The following is a 13,059-nucleotide window of genomic DNA, read 5'->3' on the forward strand; positions in this document are numbered from 1 at the left end:
TTAACCTCGTAAATGTGTCTAAAAACATCGGAATCCGTCCCAATGCAATCACGTTTTTTTTTTTTTTTCCTTTTTTTTTTTTCCTAGTCTGTCGCTATCAATATCCTCAAACACGAATCTTTCATCCTCGCTCAAATTAAAGGGGAAATTGTCGTTTTGTCGGTTCGAATAGCACTTTTTGTTGGAGGCTCCCATTAAAAACAATGTGAATATGTGAGGAGCCATCAAACATGTGACGTCATCGTCTGCGACTTCCGGTAGAGGCAGGGCTTTTCTCTTAGCACCGAAAGTTGCAAACTTTATCGTGGATGTTCTCTACTAAATCCTTTCAGCAAAAATATGGCAATATTGCGAAATGATCAAGTATGACACATAGAATGAACTTGCTATCCCCGTTTAAATAAGAAAATCTAATTTCAGTAGGCCTTTAATCTCACTTATGAGAGAAGAGGGGCATAAATGCTCACTTATGACGTTAGAACAGATATGGACATGAAGAAGAAGGGTTGATGTCTACCTAGCTAGAAAGACTGCATACACAATATACTATGTAAACCAACAAAACTCTTCCTATAGGACTTAAAAAAAAGGCTTCGCTACAGATCCCAAAATCAAGCCCATCTACCTAGTCAGCTACAGACGTGACCACTGTATGTTTTATTTGGACAATACCTGCAATGATGTTGCTGTTTAAAATGTTAGTGTAATGTTAGCACTTTAGCATACACATGCTCTCATTTTTCACGTTTTTATCTTCCTGTCTCACTCATTAAAGGCCTACTGAAACCCACTACTACCGACCACGCAGTCTGATAGTTTACATATCAATGATGAAATATTAACATGCAACACATGCCAATACGGCCGGTTTAGTTTACTAAATTGCGATTTTAAATTTCCCGTGAAGTATCCTGTTGAAAACGTTGCGGAATGATGACGCGCGCGCGTAATGTCACCAGTTGTAGCGGACAAGTTCTTCCAGCACCAATCAGGGCTAAAAGTCGTCTGCTTTAATCGCATAATTACAAAGTATTCTGGACATCTGTGTTGCTGAATCTTTTGCAATTTGTTCAATTAATAATGAAGAAGTCAAAGAAGAAAGATGTAGGTGGGAAGCGGCGTATTGCAGCTGCCTTTAGCAACACAAACACAGCCGGTGTTTGTGTTTACATTCCCGAAGGTGAAACTTTACTATGGAACAGAGCGGTCAAGCGAACATGGTTCCTGACCACATGTCAACCGGCAGGTTTCGGTGAGAAAATTGTGGTAATAAGTCGGCTCTTACCGTAGATATGAGCGGAGATTGCGTCCTCCTGCAGCTGCGGACTCTCTTACCTCCTCCCACCGGAGACACTGGCGGTCACCACACCCGTGGCCACACCCCTAAGACTTTCAGGTACCATATAATCTCACTAAAACAGTAGTAACACAATAAGCAGATAAGGGATTTTCCAGAATTATCCTAGTAAATGTGTCCAATAACATCTGAATCGCTCCCACTGGCCTCACCTTTTTTTTTTCTTCCCTAGTCCTTCACTCTCACTATCCTCATTCACGAATCTTTCATCCTCGCTCAAATTAATGGGGAAATCGTTGCTTTCTCGGTCCGAATCGCTCTCGCTGCTGGTGGCCGTGATTGTAAACAATGTGAGAATGTGAGGAGCTCCACAACCCGTGACGTCACGCGCACATCGTCTGCTACTTCCGGTAAAGGCAAGGCTTTTTTATTAGCGACCAAAAGTTGCGAACTTTATCGTGGATGTTCTCTACTAAATCCTCTCAGCAAAAATATGGCAATATCGCAAAATGATCATGTATGACACATAGAACGGACCTGCTATCCCCGTTTAAATAAGAAAATCTCATTTCAGTAAGCCTTTAACGTTAAGTAGTTGTACAGAAAATATGACACCTATTATGTTGGACAAGTACAGATTCACAGTATTTATTTAAAAAGTGGACAAAGTACAAAAAAGTGTCCCTTGGAGACAAACATTGCTCATTAAAGCTACAGACACTCAAGGCTAGATTTTGGACAACACACTATTGTGAGACCACTTCATTAAAATATTAGTAAAATACTATAATATGAGTGAGGTTAAGCGTGCTTTAATATTGTTCCTTGCTTGCTGTACTGTATGTAGCAATATAAGGACAACAAAATGTCAGTTTCACAAACACATAGTTAAACTAGTGCCTCTTTGACAGTGTGAGTTAAAAACAGGAGCATTCTTTATATTTTGCAATGACGAAACTGGTTCTCTTATATTGAATCTCCTTACTAATGTACAGGTGTAACTAACATTAAGGTGAATGAGAGCACCATAGATACAATTCATGAAACAAATGCATTTTATTTAAACCATCATAAGTGGAATTTGCTGTTATGATTGTTGTAAGAAAAAAATAAAAGATTTACTCACACAGGCCTCACACACATACCCAGTCATTGTTATGCAAATCATGCCATAAACAGGAAGTATTCAGCGTGTGCAGAATAACAATACAAAGAAAAGTGGTTATAATAGTAGTTAATGTTAGTCAAACCCTCCAGACAGACGTGGCATCATTCAAATCCTTCCAAAACATAACAGTTCAAGTGCCGTTTAGCTTGAGGAGGTTCTTTAGCTAATCCTGGCCACGGCATCCAAAGAGCATGCGTCAGGCATAGCATGTCGCACGCACACACGCACACACAGACACACACATACACACAGGACGTCGAAATGACAAGGAGTGAATCAGCAATGCAGCAAAGTCATGCACGTGCCTGGCAGTGAGTCTGCCATGGAGAGGCAGGGGTGTGTGTGTGTGTGTGTGTGTGTGTGTGTGTGTGTGTGTGTATGTGTGTGGGAGGGGGCGGGGGACGGGGGGTTGCCATACTGACAGACGACAGAAGGGGAAGGAAGAAGGCGAATAGTACTTGGGGCTGGAGAGAGGAGGAAGAGAAACTGGGATAAACTTGAAGGAGCAAAAATGTAGGCGGGGGGCAAGTGAGGATCTGCTGAGGTATTCATGCACCTGACTGGGGTCTACACACCTGAGCTCCACTGTGAGCTTTAAGAGCTCACTACAGAAAGACAGGACAAAACACAAAGACAATCACACGATCAACAAAGAACCTCGAAGTCAGCTCTTTTTTGGTGCAATTTAAATGAACGCCTTTCCTTTGTAACGAGGCACTGCATTAGGAACACCTGTGCAAGCAAGAGACATCCACTGTGTGAAGAAGTCAAATTGTCAGACAGATGCAAAGACGATTTCATTGGCGTCCACGGCGAGGAATGTGCTCATTACATTGAACAGGTGTACCTGTACGTGCCTTAGTACGTCACCTAGACCAGTGGTTCTCAAATGGGGGTACGCGTAACCCTGGGAGTACTTGAAGGTATGCCAAGGGGTACGTGAGATCTTTTTTACATATTCTAAAAATTGCAACAATTCAAAAATCCTTTATAAATATATTTATTGAATAATACTTCAACAAAATATGAATGTGAGTTCATAAACTGTGACAAGAAATGCAACAATGAAATATTCAGTGTTGACAGCTAGATTTTTTTGTGGACATGTTCCATAAATATAATAATAATAATAATAATAATAACAGATTTTATTTGTAAAAAAGCACTTTACGTTGAGCAGACAACCTCAAAATGCCACAGTGTAAAAAAATATTAATAATAATAATTATAATAAAAAGATAAAAAATAAATAAAATATAAAACTAGAAACAGCCCAATAGCTAGAACCAGCATGTATGTCTATAAAAAGGCTTTTTTTTTTAAAAGGATGGGTTTTTAAGCCTTTTTTAAAAGCTTCCACGTCAAATATTGATGTTAAAGATTTCTTTTTTGTAAAGAAATGTTTAAAATTAAGTTGATGAATCCAGATGGATCTCTATTACAATCCCCAAAGAGGGCACTTTAAGTTGATGATTACTTCTATGTGTAGAAATCTTTTTTTATAATTGAATCACTTGTTTATTTTTCAACAAGTTTTTAGTTATTCTTATATCATTTTTTCCAACTTGTTCAAGAAAGACCACTACAAATGAGCAAAATTGTGCCTTGTTATACAATTTAATAAATCAGAAACTGATGACATAGTGCTGTATTTTACTTCTTTATCTATTTTTTTCAACCCAAAATGCTTTGTTCTGATTAGGGGGTACTTGAATTGAAAACATGTTCACAGGGGGCACATCACTGAAAAAAGGTTGAGAACCACTGACCTAGACCAAGCCCTGCACTTAACTTAATGAATGTCAGCTTTTAACGCAGACTGAGCTTCACTCAAGCGGACTTAACGTTTTGCAAGCAGCTCTTGAGCTCAGGGCCATTCTGTCTGGAGGTCAAATGAGAGGGCGAGCAAGAGAGAGAGTGAGGGAGAAAGAGAGAGTGAGGACAAACAGCACAGCAAGACTCGGTGGGAAAACATAACTGACCGGGGGTACATGGAGCGGGTGGCCAAGGGCCATCTGGGAAATGGGCGGGACATGGAAAAGATGTTAGCTAATGATGTCGGCTCACGCATCCAGCATGCATTTGGAGACGTGACAATCACACAAGTCAGGACGAGAATACATGAAGACAAGCAACTGGGAAATAAATACTGTGGGCCCTCGGATCTAGAGCCATTTATGTACAATGTTGTGGTAAATGTTGTAAAAACACAACCTGCACATTTTATCTTGGAGAAAGTTTAAGCCAGGGGTGTCAAAACTAATTTTAGCTCAGGGGCCGCGTGGAGGAAAATCTATTCCCAAGTAGGCCGGAATGATGGCATGATAACTTAAAAATAAAGACAACTCCAGGTTGTTTTCTTTGTTTTACTTTCGCCAAAATAGAACAAGCACATTATGAAAATCGTACAAATCACAAATAATCCTCTGGACAAAACACTTCAAGTTTGTTGAAAATTCAGAGGAAATTGGTGCAGTTTCAAAAACACAATGAGCTTAGACTTTGTCTCAGTGTATCTACAAAGAAGGGTTTTAAACTTTAAGTTACAGTCTATCTGGGATTGAACAAAAAACATAACATGTAAACACTTCTAGGTATCAAATACCTCCTTTGTCATGTCCACGTATCAATCCAGTGCTAACTCAACAAACCGTGAGAAATGGAGGTAACAACTATTCAAAAGGGTTAAGGTTTCTCGTTTTTGAGACATTATGGGAAAGTAAGGGTGCCAAATTACAATGTGTTAAAAGCAGAAGATATAAAATGGCAGGTTTTAGGTTTCATTTGGGTCGATGGATAGGAGCCGCAGCCACGCTTTACTTTGTACCTCTTGCTAGTCCTAACAGAATTGTTGTTGTGACATCCAGTGGACACATTTAGAACAGCAGTTTCTTTCATTAAAAAAAAACGCAGCTCATTTTAAATCTTGGCAAATTCATCACCTGGGCCGGATAAAACCTGCCGTAGGTTTGACACCCCTGGTTTAATCCTTACAACAGATGAAGTGCACTGTGATCCTGAAAGGGATTGTGTTTGACTTCCAAGGGTCCACCATGCATGGTTTTAAAACAGACTGTAATGAAGATTGGCCATTTGACATGACCGCTTGGTCCACAGACCACATCCACAATCCAAAATAGCCACTTGCAATGCAAACCACAGAAAAACGTATGAAATAGGAAAACAATTCCCTCACAAGGAACGTTGTTCGTTTTCTTGTGAAATTATCACCCACGAGGCCTATAACACACTACTGTACATGCATGAAAATAAGTTAGCTATCGCTTCATTCAAAACTCATGCAGACACACAGAACATGGCATGAAATATTGTAAGTCTCCAGAAAAACAGCACTGCAGCTCAGACAGGAGCACTCCGAGCAGGCGGGGGTTACACCTTTCACCTAAATCGTCTCATGAGGGCTTGAAACCCACACACTTAAAACGCGTTTGCTCTTTTTTACGCATAATTTAATTTAAAAAATATTAAGGCTACACTGAAAAAATATATATGAGTGTAAAGTTTAATATACTGTATTTTTAAGAGGAACATGTAATATTACTTTTCTCTGTTTTATGAAAATAAAGTCAAAATATTACAGATGAAAACAATCATAATCTTAATTTGACGGTAAAAAAAAATGTGCATGTATAATGTTAATAATATTGGTGAAAAATATAAAGATTTTAAGAGCACAAAGTTGTAACATTACCTTTTTTTCACATAGCAAAAAGTTGTATTATTACATTTAAAATGGTAATCTATATAAAATAAATACTGTAATATTACTGGGGAAAAATTATTTAATTAGAAAAATACATTAAAATAGTCATAGTATTACTAAAGGACAAAAAACGTAATGTCGTTTTATAAGAATTATTTGGAATATTACAGGGGAAAAAAAACTATTTTTATGAGAAAAAAATGTAATAATACAAAGGGAAAATAATTTTACAAAGGGAAATAACATCATGAAATTATTAAAGTTGTAGAAGTCCAGATAAAAGAAATCTAAATTTTATGAGAAATTATATTACACGGGGATTTTTTTTAACAGGTCGAAGAGAAAAAAATCCAAATTTAATGAAAAAAATTGTTATATAATTTTTTTTAAAACTTAGGTCATAGGGAAAAATATTTTTGTTTTATGAGAATATAGTTATAACAATACAGGGAAAATTGAATGTTGTTATACTTACTTAAAATTATGACTTTACTCCTAAACCAATAAAACTTTTCCCCAAAAAACCCAACAACAATATTAATTTCATAAATGTGCAAGTTTTCTGTTTCAAGGTTGCCCTAATACTCAAATGTATTTATTACTTGTACTGTATTTGTGTATGAAGCAAAATATATATTTTAAGTGACTCGCTGACTTAAAAAAAAAAAAAGGCCCAAGTTAAAAAATAATTTAGCTGTTATTATGACGATAAAGTTGTTGTAAAAAACAACAATAGGGTAAACACAAAAAACAACTCTCATTGTCATACTTGCCTCTACAAGTTTCTATGGAAACAAAATAAACAAGAGTACAAATAATTAGAAAACCACATTAATCAATAAAACATTCCCTTTGGACCAAAGAGATGTCATCATCATCGGGCAACACATTCCACTGAAGAAGACATAGAGAAGCAGTGACAAAGCAGTAACAAAGCACAGTAGAATAAAAAAAAAACAACTGTACAAAGTCAAAGTGAAGCTTTAGATGAGATGCCATTCTTTCAAGAGCCTTTTCCTTTTTGTGCTTAGTCAATTACAGGATGCATAGACAAACAAACATTTACACATTTAAATCTCCAAATAACATAACTCAAATGTTGTTGGGATGTGGAGCAGGAGTATTCAATAACTGTAATGCAGGGTAATTGTAAATGTCTCGTAAAGCTTCAGTTTGACTCGGAAGTCAAGAGTTAAGTTGTACTTACATTCACTTCAGTGATAGCGATATCAACAACGCTACCGACGACAATTAAGGCATCAAACGTGTTCCAAGCATCAGCAAAATAGTGCTGCAGTCAGTGCACAAAGTGAAGATGCAAAGGGAAGGGAGAAACAATGCCAAACATGATGTGGAAGGATGAGTTGAGGACAAGAAAGAGAGAACAAGCATTAGAAGAAATCAGATAACAAGGCAAAGATGGAGCGAGTTGCACTGGCTGAAAAACAGGAAAAGGGCAGAAGAGAGCCACGGCAAGTTGAAAACCGACTTTTACTTACATCGATCTCGCTCAGAACAATGTCTACTATGCTGCCAATCACAACCAGGGCGTCAAACACATTCCAGGCATCTCCGAAATAGCCCTGAGTGAGGTTGAGTGCACGGTAGTCGTGTTGGATGCAAGACCAGCAGAAACATTAATTCTTTATTTGCGTTCACACATACTGTATGGTGAACCGCCACAAATACATCCATACGGTACAACTTACTGTATGTTAACTCTTAGGAGTCCAGGGTATAAGCAAGCGCTTTTACGTACTGTTGTTACCTTTATATTGCAGCCTAAAAATCTGCTTGTTTTTCCTCAGTTGGGGTTTAATAAAAAACTTAAAACTGAAAACGAAATCATAAAATGTATCATTCAAAAAATATGTACTAATTTTACAAAAAACATTTGATATGTAATGAAATATCTGGGGAATTATAATAATATTGTACCAATTACTATGAAAAAAAAAAAGGTGTCCCATCCCCCTCATAATTTTTCCACTTCAAGAAAGCTTAAAATAACATAATTTGCGTCAGTGTTGGCTTACAATCCTTCTTATGAAACCAAACAGGCATACATACTTTAAAACAAGGGTGTCAAACGTACGGCCCATGGACCGGACGGCGGGATGAGTTTGCTAGGTATAAAAATGAACCTGAAATTTCTGAATGCACGAACCAGCTGTTCTAAATGTGTCCACTAGATGTCCCAATATCAATTATTTGTATCTTTGTAGATGATGCTACATATGTACAAAATAAACCACCTGATGTTAGTACATCAGTCAAGGAAAATGATCAACCTACATAAATAAAATCCTGTAATTTGATTTTGATAAAAAATTGTTTATCTTGATTGATTGAAAATTAACACCAATAAGTTGACTGATGAACATTATCATTTAATTTATTCAGAAAATATAAATAACAACAAATAAAGGTAGAATACTATTAACCGCAACATGTAAGTGTAAAAAAACTACCAAAACATTATGATTTCTACAATTTCAGAATGTGCTTGTTCTACTTTCAAACAAAGAAAACAATCTAATGTTGTCTTTATTTTTAAGTTATAGTGCTGTGATTTTACCAGTCCGGCCTACTTGGGAGTAGATTTTTCTCCATGTGGCCCCTGATCTAAAATCAGTTTGACACCCCTGCTTTAAATGATTCATTAAGATCTTCCTTCCATCAATAGAAAATTGTTGTCTTGTTTATTTGTTAGCCTTACTTTTGCTTTCACTGCACCCAAAGTGCATACAACTGCTGCGTCATCATACTATACCACCCATCATGGTGCGTAGGCGTATACCCTGGGTACGAGGTAGTGGACTCTTGAGAGTTGACATACCCATTACTCTAATTTTACAACTCAAAGTATGTTTTTATAATTTTCCCAAGACATAAAGCACACCACTTTCTACTTGAGCTGAACTGCATTTGACCCAGCTCACGTAGTTGGTGGCACCAAACTACTAATATTAATATTGCATGCATTTGAGAAAATGTCTGCACTGCATCCCACACGCTCTTACTAGCATCCTGTTCTTCTTGGCAACAAAGAGCTGATGAGCAGGCAGTCGAGGGCCAAGTAAAAAAAACAAAACATTACTCAGACATTTTTATGTAACTACTGTAGATCAGTAAATTCTAAACATGTTTCACAATGGCCACATACAGTACGGAAAAAAGGAAGTACATTGGAGCTACTTTATTTTATATACAATATTTTTCAAAAAGCAATTCAATGCAGGTGAAAATAAGCCATGTAGTTAAATGTATTAAATAAAATTTAGTGTTGGAGGTGACAGAGCAAATTCTCATTGTTTTGATGCAAACTTTGTTTCATTTTGTGTTTAGAGGGTGCAGTGAGCTATATAGTACAGTACTTAAAATTGTTCTACAGTAGAATCCACTAAAGCCGGTCCCACTTATGTCGCCAAAACGTCTATGTCGAACAACTCATTAAGTCCTGGTTCACTGTGTTGTAATTATCATTTCTTTATTTTTTCACTTCAATACAATACTGATATTGGAGCCTTGATTATTGGCTGATACCGATACAGATCCAATCCAATATTAGCAGGAATCATACACACATATATAATTTTGTACTGTGAAACATTAGAAAAGGTTGGATCAAGTGAAATTAGTCAAACAGAGAATAATGGGAGGTATGAAAAATGCTTATCTACTATTAACCGCCTGGAATAACATATTGCGTCTTTAAGTTCAAGTGGAGAGGCAATTTTTTTTGGGGTGACACCTTGTGGCCACAATAATTCATTAATTTAAGCTCATGACGCAATAAACTAAATGATGCGGACACGTTTGTTACTGGATACTTTTTGATACGCTTCTGCCTCGGAGAAATTTTATGTTTAAATAATATGCAACTCTAATTTTTTGATACATGTTTAAATCGACAAATGTGCTGTTTTAGACTGCAATATTTTTTTATGAAAGACACTTAATACATATGTCTAGCTTTCATGCTATTGTGTGCTTAGCTGTTGTGTAGTTACTAGCTCCTAGTAGCCTTTAGCCTATAATATTAACCTTTTGTAAATAATTTGACTAAAATAGAAGAAAAAACAACAACCGTGGGTGCTTAATGGAGGACATTTGGATGTCAACTGGCTGTCCAGCTTTGCACAAGTAAACTTATACACTTATATCACAGGTTTTAGATTCAAGCCAGTTTCGATTTAGATTTTGTTAATATCAACAACTGCCTACTGTACGTCCAAGAGGTGTTAAAAAAAGCAGGTTCCACTGTATTTGTGAGTTAATGTGTCTGACTCACCCTGGGTTTAAAAGCAATGAGCTTGAGAACCATTTCCACAGTGAAAACAGCCGTGAAGACCATGTTGAGGATGTCCATGACGTAGTTAAAGAGTGCGGACTGGCCGTAGTGCTAGTTTCAGCAGTAATAAAAGAAGAAAAAAATACATATGATACTTATTCAACTAGTTATATTTAAATTTTTTCATTTTCAACCAAATTAACAGTTGTTGTTAAGAGACAATTGCAGCCACAAAAACGGAAGATGCAAAGAAGTACAACTAACACAGCTGTAACACATTCATCATTATTGATGAATGCATAATATACATTCTAAAGATGTATCGCTCAAGTTAATATGATTTAGTATCCTTGTGTACTCTAGCATATAAACTAGCATATACAGCAGGGGTCACCAACCTTTTTGAAACCAAGGTCTACTTTTTGGGTACTGATTAATGCGAAGGGCTACCAGTTTGATACACAATTAAATACATTGCCAGAAATAACCAATTTGCTCAATTTACCTTTAATAAATAAATCTATATATATATATATAAAAAAATGGGTATTTCTGTCTGTCATTCCGTGGTACATTTTTTTCCTTTTACGGAAGGCTTTTTGTAGAGAATACATGATGAAAAAAACACTTAATTGAACGGTTTAAAAGAGGAGAAAACACGAAAAAAATGAAAATTACATTTTCAAACATAGTTTATCTTTAATTTCGACTCTTTAAAATTCAAAATTCAACCGAAAGAAATTTATAGAAAAACTAGCTAATTTGAATCTTTTTGAAAAAAATAAAAAAATAATTTATCGAACATCATTTGTAATTTTTCCTGATTAAGATTAATTTTAGAATTTTGATGACAAGTTTTAAATAGGTTAAAATCCAATCTGCACTTTGTTATAATATATAACAAATTGGACCAAGCTATATTTCTAACAAAGACAAATCATTATTTCTTTTAGATTTTCCAGAACAAAAATTTTAAAAGAAATTCAAAATACTTTGAAATAAGATTTAAATTTGATTCTACGGATTTTCTAGATTTGCCAGAATAATTGTTTTCAATTTTAATCATAATAAGTTTGAAGAAATATTTCACAAATATTTTTCGTCGAAAAAACAGAAGCTAAAATGAACAATTAAATTAAAATATATTTATTATTTTTCACAATAATAATAATACAAAAAAAAAATAATACATGAACAGTGATTTAAATTGTCAGGAAAAAAGAGGAAGGAATTTAAAAGGTAAAAAGGTATATGTGTTTAAACATTCGAAAATCATTTATAAGGTTGTATTTTTTCTCTAAAATTGTCTTTCAGAAAGTTATAAGAAGGAAAGTAAAAAATAAATTAATTTATTTAAACAAGTGAAGACCAAGTCTTTAAAATATTTTCTTGGATTTTCAAATTCTATTTGAGTTTTGTCTCTCTTAGAATTAAAAATGTCGAGCGAAGCGAGACCAGCTTGTTAGTAAATAAAAAAATTAAAAAAATTGAGGCAGCTCACTGGTAAGTGCTGCTATTTCAGGTATTTTTAGAACAGGCCAGCGGGCTACTCATCTGGTCCTTACGGGCTACCTGGTGCCCGCGGGCACCGCGTTGGTGACCCCTGATATACAGTATATGATTGCATCACAGTCCTTTCAAACAGGCTGCTCATCAGCAGTAATTGCTCATAGGCGTTCTTCTTCTTCTTTTAATTTTCTTGCAGCACAAAGGCGTTCACATTGACTTCAGTCTTTTTAACGAATGGGGAAAGGGCGAGTGACATATGCCGTAAAGCAAGTTAACGCATTTGTAGTTTTTGGTGTGGCAGGGGTCCTGCCACCCTCCTCAATGTCGTTAACAGCCAATAAAAGCAATACAGACCCCCTCAAGGTATAACAGAGGTGTCACTCAACTTCTTGTAAGTTGATGTATCATTCCAAAAGTTATGAAAATATTTTATGAAGGTTGAAAAGTTACTTAGTGCTTCCTTATGTGAGTTGTACACTCAATTTAAAAACAGCTGACAATGTTGAGGTAATACAGTCATTTGTCTTACCTGGACCGCCAGGCAGAGTGTGTTGAGCATGATGAGCACAAACATGATGTACTCAAAGCCGGTAGAGTTGACCACATACCAGAACTTGTACTGGTACGGGTTCTTGGGGATGTACCTCCTCAGAGGACGGGCCTTCAGGGCGTACTCCACACACTGACGCTGCAAACCAACACCACATTTTCATTTATTCTAACCCAGTTTTGTCAGATTATAGAGAGCTCAACTAATATTCTATGCACTACAACATTATTTTTTGGGTTCATTTTGCAATACATAGAGAAAACCCCCCAAAAGCAAAAACACTGAATACAGAAGCTGGCCTCAACTGACCTGGTTTTTGTCAAGTTCGCAGTTCTTGTACTCTTTCTCTCCTTGCTCCTGAAATGTGACGATCACAAAACCCACGAATATGTTCATCATGAAGAAGGCAATGATGATGATGTAGATGATGAAGAAGATCGAGATCTCCACACGGTAGTTGTAAATGGGCCCCAGGTTCTCCCTGTTGGAGTCGATGGCCTTGTAAAGTAACCTGGGG

At 36.3% G+C, this 13,059-nt stretch overlaps 1 protein-coding gene across 14 annotated transcripts in view; it reads right to left on the reverse strand.

The window, feature by feature from the left end:
- Positions 1-13,059, reverse strand: part of cacna1da (calcium channel, voltage-dependent, L type, alpha 1D subunit, a) — a 218,453-nt gene that overhangs the window by 39,908 nt on the left and 165,486 nt on the right. For all 14 annotated transcript variants that reach the window (XM_061874281.1, XM_061874279.1, XM_061874272.1 and 11 more), the window contains 4 exons: positions 12,852-13,053; positions 12,522-12,680; positions 10,484-10,594; positions 7,397-7,480 (listed from right to left, as the gene is read on the reverse strand). In XM_061874281.1, the coding sequence (XP_061730265.1) occupies positions 7,397-7,480; positions 10,484-10,594; positions 12,522-12,680; positions 12,852-13,053 (556 nt within the window). The remainder of the gene's footprint in view (positions 1-7,396; positions 7,481-10,483; positions 10,595-12,521; positions 12,681-12,851; positions 13,054-13,059) is intronic.

This window comes from Nerophis ophidion, linkage group LG16 (assembly GCF_033978795.1).
Source record: "Nerophis ophidion isolate RoL-2023_Sa linkage group LG16, RoL_Noph_v1.0, whole genome shotgun sequence".
NCBI lineage: Eukaryota > Metazoa > Chordata > Actinopteri > Syngnathiformes > Syngnathidae > Nerophis > Nerophis ophidion.